Below are 12,097 nucleotides of genomic sequence, written 5' to 3' on the forward strand. Positions count from 1 at the left end.
AAAGTTTCCCCCTGAAACTCCACCCACCCCGCTCTGTGATTGGCTGTTAGACACCAGCAGGGGTCATTTTGGCGCTGTGATAGGCTCTTTGCTAAGAGCTGGGGTTTGCGCTGTGTGTTTTGTTGGAGACAGAGCAGTGTTTTCAGTAGTGGAAGTGTGAACTCGCAGTCAGAAATCGGAGAGACGGAGATCTGTAGAGGCGGAACAGCGGATTGAGGCTGAGGTGAGTGCTGGGTGATCATTTCAGCTCGCTGCATCTAAAGTAGTGGTGATTTCTTCTGTTTAATGATAACGAGTCGAGATAGAAAATCACAGCACAGCAGCCACTCTGAATGCAGTCTGTCTATTCAGCAGGTACTTCTATTTATATTAGGTTAGAACCAGAACCAGTGACTGGATCCATGAAGAGCTTCCTGTTTAATACATAACAGCTTCTACACTGGAGCTGGAGTCATTTAGGAGTCGACTCGCCTTATTTTGCTCTCGGTTCAGAATAATAACCATAACCGTCACGTCACCTATAGCGACGCTTGGCGTTGTCACGGTAACGCAGCTACTGTAGCATCCCACTGCATATAATTTCCTGGAATGAATGCATTTAGTGCCATGCCAACCCCAAACCTAACATTAACCTCAGTAACCAAAAAGAAAGATTTTGGCACTTATTCATAGAATATCAGGGTTTATCTTCTACATATCTATAGATCATCTGTATATACACGGTGTATACATTTTGTGCATACAATGTACATATCTCATGTACATTTATACATTTATATAGCCCATAGTCTCTGCATTTGCACCATTGTACTAATCGAATACAAATATAAATAAATATAAGAATCAGCTTCACATTTTCACTGCCAGAGATTCTTATATTTATTTATTTACTGAACATATATTCACATATTTATCTGCAGTTCTCACAATTGCTACTATTTGCACCTCTGGTAGATACTAAACTGCTGTCCTGTACTATGCAATGACAATAAAGTTGTATCTGTTTATCTATGCATCTGTTCTTTTTCTTCTTTCTTTTTTGAATAAATGAAGGTTGTATAAAAATGTAAGAAACTGAAAAAACAAACAAAAAAAACAACCCCACCTAATAAGGACCATCCAGATGTATAAAAAGTCTGATAAGTCTATCGTTGAGGATGCATTTGGTCCCTGACAAGATTTAAAACAAAATGTGTCTGTAAACACACATTCCAGTTCATTCCTCATGAATCATCCAGGTTGACTTGATGGTCAGTATTCAGATCGTACTTGTTGTATGCAGGCTACACACTGCACTATTTGCTGGTTGCTTTTTTGTAATGCTTTGTCAGTATTTTGGGTAATGCTTATACACTAATACATTAGTGTTCGCTAAATAATTAAAACTTGGGCTTATGATTTTTTTTCTCAAAGCTAAATGTGACCCTGGTGGAGAAAATTCTGGTAACCAGTAGGCCAATAATCATTAGAAAGTAAAAGTATATTTCCAGTGTTTCTTCAGCAGGAAAACTAGGAAGTGTGGTAATCTCTGTTGAGGTAATGTTGTGACTTGCTGTAATCTTGCGTAAATAGGAACGTCAATCATGCAGATGTGGTGAAAAGTTGACATCCTATGCAGTACAATCTCTGTGCTTTTCCTACACTTTGCAGTGTACAGTAATCTAGAAAACTGTGCATTGTTATTCAATTGTCCTTAAAGGCTTTTTTCAATTCATTATTAAATAATACGATTTCGTGCAGCCTTTTTAAATCATGTATACATTGATTTGAATACAATGCTCAATTTCTCAGGCGGTTTATGATTTAAAATAGCTATATTGCATGTTCCTTTGCAGTCATCTTTTGAAGCTTTACCTCTCATTCCATTTTGAATGTATCACAGAATCCTCCCTGATTCCCCTCACATGCTTCACAATTCCCCTTCCATTTTAGATAAATCTAACTGACTTTCCTTCTTGTTATTATGCCTGGCTCTGGCTTTTTATTGATCTCAGGCTGAGAGAGGATGCACACTACTCGCAGTCCCGCGTCTATCCAGGCTGGAGTGCCCAGTGACGCACTGGATCTGAGCTTGAGCGGGTCGCAACTTTCCATGGGTCGTAGACCCAGCAGTGCTTCGCCAGGGAAACACTTCTCCCGCTCTATATCCGTGTCCGTGGCCAGTGATGGACGTGGCAAACGCAACACTCCGGTGAGTCTGCACCTGCTTTTACATTTCATTTAAATGTTTCCAACCTGCAATTTAGTACCATTCCAAAAATATTCATGCTGTCTAATATTGGGTGTGTATAAATCCTATGTAATTACAGTAACATGCTTTGATTTGGGTTTAAAACAAAGGCACATAAGCTGCCATTATGTGCAGTCTTTCACGTGCCTTGAGTATGGTGTAAGTAAGTGCTGCTGTTAAAGTGAAAATGTTATCTATTTATTTTACATATATCTAGTCTGAAGTTTTCTTACTTCTTTTAAGAAAGAAAGAAATCGTGACTGGATATTCTGTAGAAAAATAATCAACAACAACCACCATTGAGTTGCTTAGTTTTCTAACACGTTAACAATATATACCGTAGTCTTCTTATACCACAGCAGGACCCATTGATCAATTCGATTTTAAAGTTCAGCTCTGTGGTATAAAGTATTTGTCCAGAACCCAGTGTTTGGAAATATAATAATGCATGATTCCTGCTTTGATGAAAGAAGAAATGCATGCATGTAATATAGCAGTCAGACAGAATGTACCAATGCACAAATTTTAGTGCCAGAAGCAGTCAAAAACACATTATACCCCTGTATTGACTTGTTGTTCCTTCTTGTCGTCAGCAGGTTGATGGAGGGATTGGTAGTTCCCGTGCAATTAAGAACCTGCGGCGATCAAACAGCACCACGCAGGTGAATCAGCAGGCCGACGCTAGACTCAGGTACGAAACATTCCTCATCAAACTTCTCTTTTAGTCTAAACGTGTTGCAGTGCATCTGGATGCTGAATTGGGAAGTGATTCTAAATTCCTGAAGTAAGTATAACAGCATGTAGCAGAGAAATTTCCCCAATGTGGGACAATAAAGGTATATCTTATACTGGTACAGAAGCAAAGTAAATAATATAGCACTCAGATTGGTAGTAAATAATGAAGGTGGATTTTCTTCAGGGAAAAGAAAGCAGATTTGCAACAGAGAATGACCGTTGTGAAAAGACTTTCAATTTTCTTGGGGTTCAATTTTCTAAAAATGCAGGTTTCAGTTACAGTAGTTTTACCGATCACTGCACAGTTCAGATTTAAACTTCAGACATTCCTAGGCATATAGGTTACTAAACAACATTCTGCACGCTGCTTCGCGTTGATGTGAGTGATCGGAGAGGTGCCCCAACTTGTTTTCTATATGAAGCGTGTATGCTCCAGGCATTGTCATGCTTGGCGATCGCTCCTAAACTTTTGAGTTTCACGCTGTATGGAGGAGCAACAGCTGGGGTTTGGAAGACTTCTCTTTTTGTCTGCAGACAATAGCTATTGTGAGTTGGCGGCTGCTGCAGTAATATGAAGGAGGGCAGTGGGGCGGCTTTTGTCCTAAACAGGGTGGAGGGGGTTAGAGGGAATCCTCTCAGGTTTCTGTTGAATGAGGCTGCAGTGAAAGGAGAAGTGTGCACACACCAGGAGCTTATTGTCCAGCAGCTGCCATCATCCTCCCCTTTCTCCTTCTTCCTCCCCTACTTATCCTATAGAGCAGTAGAAGGAGGAATAACCTTACGCCGTTCCTTACTCGTTCTGCTTATCAATAGCTGTCATTCCATGACCTCCCCTCCCTGAGTCGTGATGGAATGCACGATTTCAAATCGGCGCCGGACTACTTTTCATTTGGCCAGCTGGCTTTCTGCGCGCAAGGCCTCAGTTAGGCGTCAAGATGAGCAGCATCTGCCCACGTTGCCCGTTCTGGAAGGCATTTAAATGTCCGGATAGAGGCGATCGCCATATGCTAGTGTGCGTTCTCTCGGTCTGGCAAAGGCATCTGTGTTTCTTAATAGCTGCCCTCTCATTGCATTCCTAAGCAAAGGCCCAACGCAGCTGTCCTCACAAAGCTGTCACCACGAATAAAAGGCACTTTTTTCTCCTCTTTGAAACGGGTTCATCTGATATGGTTAGCCATGCTTGCTGTTTTTGTTGAAACAGCTCCTGTGGGTATATCACTCATCATACCTGTTTTTCTTCTAACACTAGCGATGCTAATGTCGCCATGATATTTGTGTATATTGCATTCTTAAACCAAAATCCTACAATTTTGCCTTTGACTTGTGTCAATGTGGATATTAGTGGAGTTTACATCTTTGCTGAATTTATGCAGACTTTGAGTATGTGCATAAAGTAATGAACAAAACAAAAGGTCTCATGGGCTTAACTGATGTGGAACTGGGTGAGGTAGAAAATCATAATTCAGAAGAACATAATAATAATAATAATAATAATAAGAAATAGTAATTTGTTCCAGTCATCTTTAGAATGTGCACAACGACTCACTTTTAGTTGCTTCAGTGTTAAACATGATTTATTTATATGTTTTAATGAAATGACAATTATGATCTCTCTCTCTCTCTCTCTCTCTCTCTCTCTCTCTCTCTCTCTCTCTCTCTCTCTCTCAGTGAGGGCCATACAGAGGATTTCTTGACTCTGTTTGACAGCAGCTCTGATGGCCGCCAGAAACTAGCCAGCCTCACAAAAGCCTCCCCAGACCGAACAACATGGAACATTCTGGTACTACTCTACTCTACTTCTCTACTACTCTCTCATTATTTACCAATCAGCTTTAAGAAATATTCATACACTTTACTTTTTAAATGTGTCTAATACTTTATTTTTGTAGTTCCTGTTAACACTTATGAAAATATAATGACTTTCTAATCATGTGTGGGGTTTCAGGTAGTAATTAGGCAATGATTATTTGAGCTGCTGGGATTGTTACAGTGACTGGAAATGAATCGATATCTTATCATACAAACATAGCAGCTTGGGGTTATTTTAGGGTTTTATTTGGCAATTGTGCTTTGTATTATCAGTTGTCATTATCTAAAGTGCATGAGTACAAAACTGAACACACAAAGTGCAAACCTAACCCACTTTAGTGACAATGGCAAGTTGCTCCATTTCTTTGGCAGCACTGTGCGAATGACTTTTAAAAACCTGAGATGAGACTGCAAAGCTGTTGTGGTATGCCTTTTGTGAGCACAATGAAAGTAGTTTTGTGTGTGTGTGTGTGTGTGTGTGTGTGTGTGTGTGTGTGTGTGTGTGTGTGTGTGTGTGTGTGTGTGTGTTTAAGGATGACCAGCCACGAGCGTTTCCATTGCCCTCCAGCTCCCGCAGCACCTGCAGTATGGATTCCCCCACTGGCCTCAAAAAGAGAGACTCCGGGGTCTCCCTGGCTGATAATTTCACTGCCAACAACAGGTGCGTTGGCATCATTCATTTCCATTCAGAGCCTTCATCAGAGCAGTCTGCTGACATTCTCCATTCACAGAATTATGTCACAGACTCTGGATTTTCCTATTTCTATTTCCAGTGGTGCTTTTTAAGAAAAATGACTTTCCAGACTATGGATATGTTAAGTAAGAATTTACACTTGGGGGATGCTGTAATAGAAAAAAGATCAATAATAGGATGATGGGATGTGACCTTAGAATGGAGTTACTATTAGGGCTGAAACAATTCCTCGAGTAATTTGAATACAAAAAATTGTTTAGTCCATTTAACTACACACAAAGCATTGTGTTTCCCCGTGGACCATTTTTACTGTCGCACCACCTGCTAAATTTTGGAGTGGGATGGAAAAATGGAGAAACAGAAAAAGAGGAAAAAACACAGATTTGCGAGAAATTATTATTTATTTTTTATGTGCCAGAAACGGGGCCAAAGAAAATGACGGAAAGTTTCCAAAGTTTGGGATCATTTCAAATTAAAACATAAAGAAAATACTGTACAGTGCGTTCACTTTTTTATTTATTTATTTTTTAAAATACCGGTATTTTTTGAGTACCAGTAAGCTGAAATTTATTTTAATATTTTTATTGTTTATTTATATATTTGTATTTGCATTTTGATGTAATATGGTAAATAAATGCACTAAATGGATTTAGTTTTTAACAGATATTCTTGTATACAATTTCAACAATAAAATATACATTTTTCTAAAAAAGGAAACAAATTACTTGTTAATTAAGAGACCCGTCTTAATTTATCTTTTTTTTCCCTTTATTTATTTAATGAAAAAAAAAATACTTTTTATCTGATTAATAGATGGAATAATTGGTAGAATACTCGATTAATAAGATTATGGATAGCTACAACCCTAGTTACTATTACTGTCACTCCATAGTTGATTACTTTCCAATAAAAGCACACCCTCTCTCTTTTTTCTCTGATATCACAGCAATTTGCCAACATTTGCATTTTGTTTAAACAACTAACGTAAAATCCCAGGACATTCCTTTGGCTAAAAACCCGATAAAGCACTGATACCGGATTTCATCTATGTACAGTACGTTAAATAAATTATTTCTTACAAAAAACTTAATGATTTTAGATTTTTTTTTCTATGATAAATAACTGCATCTGTGGTTACGGCATTTGACTTTGTATCTAAAGGTTGCGAGTTTAAATCCCAGACATACCAAGCTGCCACTCCAGGGCCTCTGTGCAAAGCCCTTATCTCCATAGCTGCACAGTTGTATGAATGAGAAAAAAAGTAACTTGCTCTGGATAAGGGCGTCTGCCAAATGCTATAAATGTAAACGTACATTAGAATAAATACTGCTGTATAAGATTATTTTCAAAAACTGAAAGCATTCTAAGAATATGCTGTGAAATATTGGCAAACTGCACTATTTTCCATGATAAATGCATTTGCAAAACCCTATATATGTGTGCATGTGTGTGTATCTGTGCAATTCTTAGCAGTGGCTAAGACTGAGTAAATACTTAGCTTTTCTTAACATCTTACTGTTTGTTAGGGGCATATTTTTTATTGTGTTCAGGGCAAATATGTGTTTAATGTTTTACCTGCAGGAGCAGTAAAGCAGCTGTGGGTAACTCTGTGACGACTATGCTGCACAACAACCACTCAGACAAGCCTCTCACACCCAAGAGCTCCAACCAGAAACCCTGCTTCAAGTATGGGCGCATCATATGAAGACTCATATTACACTATGTGAATTATGGTTTTGTCCAGCAGGTGGTGCTGTAGATCTAAGTAAATAACTAATTATTTTCTGTCTGATCAGCAACATCATCAAAGCCACAGTGAACGATGAGGGGACGTTAGAAAGCAGCTCCCTCACTAAGTCTCAGAAGAACTTCTCGGCTTCATCAGGCGCCAATAACAACGCTTCCAGCTCCCGAAGTCCTCGCAGCCCTCGCAGACAAGAGGTCACCGAGGAGGAGGCTGAGAGGTGAGTCCTGAGCTTCTTCACTGTCACGCTATAGTTTCTGCTTATCATCAAAAACACTTCATTCTTCTGAGATTCAGAGAATGGCAGATTATATTTAAGTTTTTCTGTTTCAAACTGCCAGGATTCATTTTCATAAAGTCGTAATTCTTTTAACAGGTATATCCAGCAGGTCAGCCATGCAGCAGTCACTATCCAGCGCTGGTACCGGCACCATGCCAGCAGAAGGAAAGCTAATGAAACCGCCCTCAAGCAACTGCTCACTTCTAAAAGAAAGGTACTGAGCTGAATTTCCTTGAACTCTGTAGTGTCCTGATCCATTTGATCCTCATGTTTGAATACTGGTGAGACACAGTAACTGGCACTGGACCATAGGAATGATCAAAGTAGTCTGAGACCAAGAATAGCATGATGGATTTCAGGAGTTATCTTTATATTTTTACCTTGGTAGAAAAATACTGAAAAAATTATGAATCATTTGCTATTTTATGGGGAGATTTTTTGCTAAAACTGTTTCTTCTTTTAAGTGTTTTTTTTTTTTTTTTTTATGACGAATAGCTAAATATCAGTTCAGCTTTGTTTGTATAGCACTTTCAACAATGGACATTATCTCAAAGCAGGTCAACTGATAAAGAGGTTATGAAGTTAAAACGTATTTGTTTGGTGCCTATATCTTTATTCTCTGTAAGTTTATCCCTAAGGAAAAATCCCTGAGATAGCATAAGGAAGAAACCTTAAGAAGAACCAAACTCAAAAAGGAACCCATCCTCATCTGGGTGGCACAGAATGTCCATTTATTATAGTTCCAGCATTGTTCTGTGTGCTGCTCAGTCACGGGTGCTTAAATGCTTAAATATCACAAGTGAGACATATGTTCAAACAGGAAAGAGGGCAACAACTGGGAACTGACAAGGCTGTAAAGTTGCAGAAAAAGAAAGAGGAGGACAGGAAGCGCATCAGAGAAGAGAAGGCCCGCCTGGCTCGACTCACTGCTATCCAGGTATTCCTATTTCTTTCTACAAGCAAATTATAAGGGTATGATTTTTTTTCTACTAGCCTCGAAATATGTGCAGTACCACTTTGATAAATGTAGTAACTATGTTGTGTTTCGTGTGTGTGTGTGTGTGTGTGTGTGTGTGACAGGAGCTGCAGCAGAAGAGAGCACAGCGAGCTGAGGAGGTGCAACGAATTGCAGAACAGGAAGTGGATGCCCTGCAGCAAGCTGGAAAAGTGGGGCACAGGAAACTCACTCAGAGTTTGCCCACGTCTCCTATAGCTGCCAAGGCCATGAACACAGGTATCTTCAGCTCATCTGGTTCTCCTTCTAGTTGTTTTGATTGTAAACTAAAAACTGTATCTCTTTTATGAAATATTATTGCATACTTTTAAGGATATTGCCAAAGAATTAAACCTCTGACATCGCTGTCTGATTGGATGCGATCTGATGAGTGGTGCTTGATACCTCAAATTGTGCGTCCTGTTTGTGTGAGGTGTGTATTTACTTTTCTAAGGATTTGCCCTGGCCGTTTTCGATCACATGACCAAAAAGGGCAATTTTTTCCCCATAGAAAATGAATAGGGCAGAAATTTTGCGCGTCATATCTCGGCACGCGAGCCTCCGACATATACATATGCATATGGCATATCCCCCTGTAGGGGGTCCGGTGCAGGTCGTGACTATATGCCCCTGGAATTCCGGATCCGCTCCGGATATAGGAAAGGGACGTGTGACGTGTCAACGGACTCAGCCGACAATAGCGAGTTGAACCCCGGGTGAATTTTTGCCGAATAGCTTACCGTGACCTAAACCTGGTCCGACCCAAAAGTGTGACGCCTTGAACCGCTTGGCAAGGTTCAGGGAATCTCTGACAGAGTGCCTGTGTCGTCACGGCGAGGGGAGTTGGATGCCGGGCCGTGTGATGACGTCAATGACCCCGCCCCCTCGGAAAACAAGGGCAATAACAGGCGCGCGAGGTATTGAAACGCTAGGCTCTCAAATTCGGCACTAAAATCGATACGCCCGGTGCCGAGGTTCGCTCCCGGTGTGGAGTTTTGCCCCGGCAACCACCACTCACATTTTCTTCAGGAAATGTCACATTCTAGTTTGCATATTTTATTTCTGTACACAGATTCCAATGTGAATTTAGAGAGTGAACCAGATGTGGCCAATCTGAGAACAGCATCACCTACGGTGTCAACACGAAGAGGCTCTCGGTGTTCTCAGGTAATTTATTAAAACTTTTACATGGAACAAGACAGCTCAACTAGAATGTTGGGATTTATTGGAGGAATAGTGAATTGAGAAGATTGTTTCTGGACCTATGCACTCTCAAAAACGAATTAAATATTAAATCTAGAAATTGCTGGTGTCTGATTTAATGATGCCTAGTAGTTTTGAGAATGCAGTAGGCCACAGGTGAGAACTTCCTCTATACAGTTATATACATGCTAATCGAGATGTTACTGCTTAGAAGATTCTGCAGCGCTCTGTGAGCGTAGAGGACCAAAGACAGGGGGCATCATCAAGCAGAGCTCAGTCTAAAACAACCCTCAATGACCTGCTGGATTCTCTTAAACTCCTAGAGGAAGGACCAGAGCAACTTTCCGAGGCTAAGAGCTACAGGAAGGAGAAATACGCCTGGATTGATGAGGTTTGTCTGCTTAAGTCAAGAAGTTGCACGTATCTTCTAGTTTGAGTGCATTAAACTTCATCCTTGAAGACTTCCTGTCTTTAGAAAACTAAAAACCTTTGGTTTAGCAACACACTTTTTAGCTTGAAAGCTCATCTAGGACCACTTATATTGTATAAAAAAAATAAGAACCACCATGACTTTGATTGCGACACAGATTTTTAAACATTTATGAATACATTTGCTGACATTATTAGATTAGAAGTTATTAATTGGCAGAACAGCATTTAAAAGAAAGAAACAAAAGAAGAAGAGCTTTTAGTTTATGAAAGTTTTAACAACTTTGGGTTTTTAACCACATTAACCATGGTGTATTTGGTAGCACATACAATTATGTAAATTATTTGACTAAATATGGATGATCAGACCACACACTAAGCTAAACATCAAGATGACAAAGCAAGTATTTCCACAAATTAAAATTTTTCATTAAAAGCTTCATTTAATTATGAATTCATTATATAAAATACATAATAATTCATTTAAATTTAATTAATTGGAATACCCCTAAGTTCATAGTTCCTAAAGTTTACAGCCACTGAAACAAAGCCACTGTTAAATTGTACAGTAAGCAGTTCAGTATGGAAATTTACCCCAAAGGATTGGCAGATACTTATACACTTGTATATTTACAGAATATTATTGCGATATTCACAGAGACTGTTCTACCTCAGAGCTTCTCTTCCAGCATCTATGGGAAGCAAACAGACTTTTACATTTAGGGTGTAGTAACAGATGGCAGATTAGGCAAAATATCCTCTAGTTCAAACACACTCTACCTGCACTGTTTGTTCATTCCTAATCACAGGACTATTGACTGAACTTCTATCTTCCCTCACATTCCAACAGACTCCTACAAACACACACTGGCACTTTTGATTTCTGAAGGATTCGGCACAAGCAAGTCACTCCGAGGCCACATTCTGTGGAAAGCAAGCGTCTGAAATTTCTTGTTGTATGTCCTTGTAGTTTTGTATCATACAATGAATTTATTGTTCATACACAACATTTCTGAAGCATAAAACCAACATCTCCCATACAATCAATAAGCGATGATAATTGCTTATTATTGATGGTGCATGCTCTTCAGGACCATAAGGCCATTACAAGAAATAAAATCACAGAGCTACTGGCTGTATGCTATGACTCCTGGTGCATTCCTTAAAACAACATTAGTCCAAGTATACTTTTCAGGAAGAAGAAAACGTCATGCAAGATGCATAAGGGAAAACATATGTAACTGTTGTAACTGTATTTTTAACAAAAAAAAAACGTTCAAAAATAATTATTTTGGAACTAAATCATTGATATACAGACTGGCCATGTGTCATAAATGACTTTATTCTAACCTAATTCTAATTCACCTCTTCAGGATGGAGGGTCTATTACCTTAACTACAGATAATGTGGAAAGACATGGGCAGATGATTCAGAGCCCTGCCCTGTCGGATGGTGGAGCACTACTGTCCGAAGCCAAGCTGCAGAGCATCATGAGCTTCTTAGATGAGATGGAGAAGTCCGAGCAGGAGAGGCCACGTTCAGTTACTTCTGGATCGCACAGAGAGGTACTGATAATATCTGATTCAACTTTGATTTGACCCATTTTTGCCCACTGCCTGTATTAATATTCTGTATTTATGTATTGGATTGGTTATGCTTATTTAATTCTTAATGATGGGTTTTGTGCGCACGCATGTGTGTGTGTGTGTGTGTGTGTGTGTGTGTAGGTGTTGCTATCTGAGGAAGAGCTGGCTGCAGTGGATCAGGCTTCTGCTACTGCTGCTGAGGTTACGGGCTCTATGATGAGACTCAAACTGGAGCTGGAGGAAAAGAAGCGCACGGTCACCATGCTGCAGACTGCACTGGTAACCTTATATAAGTGTAACACTTGACTAGAAATAATGCTTGTTTTGTAATGTACATAAATACTCAAAAATAGCATGTACATTTGGGAATAATCTGATGTGGTTTTGTGCATG

At 39.5% G+C, this 12,097-nt stretch overlaps 1 protein-coding gene across 4 annotated transcripts in view; it reads left to right on the plus strand.

Annotated features, from left to right (window-relative positions):
* Positions 1-69: 69 nt before the first annotated feature.
* Positions 70-12,097, plus strand: part of cep131 (centrosomal protein 131) — a 29,254-nt gene continuing 17,226 nt past the window's right edge. The window contains exons 1-14 of one of the 4 annotated variants that reach the window (XM_046854481.1): positions 70-223; positions 1,995-2,191; positions 2,827-2,921; positions 4,634-4,745; positions 5,308-5,435; positions 7,050-7,154; positions 7,265-7,432; positions 7,589-7,706; positions 8,313-8,429; positions 8,573-8,726; positions 9,559-9,653; positions 9,901-10,080; positions 11,492-11,683; positions 11,846-11,983. In XM_046854481.1, coding sequence (XP_046710437.1) covers positions 2,006-2,191; positions 2,827-2,921; positions 4,634-4,745; positions 5,308-5,435; positions 7,050-7,154; positions 7,265-7,432; positions 7,589-7,706; positions 8,313-8,429; positions 8,573-8,726; positions 9,559-9,653; positions 9,901-10,080; positions 11,492-11,683; positions 11,846-11,983 — 1,788 coding nt within the window. In that variant the 5' untranslated portion in view covers positions 70-223; positions 1,995-2,005. Of the gene's footprint in view, positions 224-1,994; positions 2,192-2,823; positions 2,922-4,633; positions 4,746-5,307; positions 5,436-7,049; positions 7,155-7,264; positions 7,433-7,588; positions 7,707-8,312; positions 8,430-8,572; positions 8,727-9,558; positions 9,654-9,900; positions 10,081-11,491; positions 11,684-11,845; positions 11,984-12,097 lie in introns of all 4 variants that reach the window. The other 3 variants (XM_046854480.1, XM_046854482.1, XM_046854483.1) reach the window with 3 other exon arrangements.

This window comes from Silurus meridionalis, chromosome 7 (genome assembly GCF_014805685.1).
Source record: "Silurus meridionalis isolate SWU-2019-XX chromosome 7, ASM1480568v1, whole genome shotgun sequence".
Taxonomy (NCBI): Eukaryota; Metazoa; Chordata; class Actinopteri; order Siluriformes; family Siluridae; genus Silurus; species Silurus meridionalis.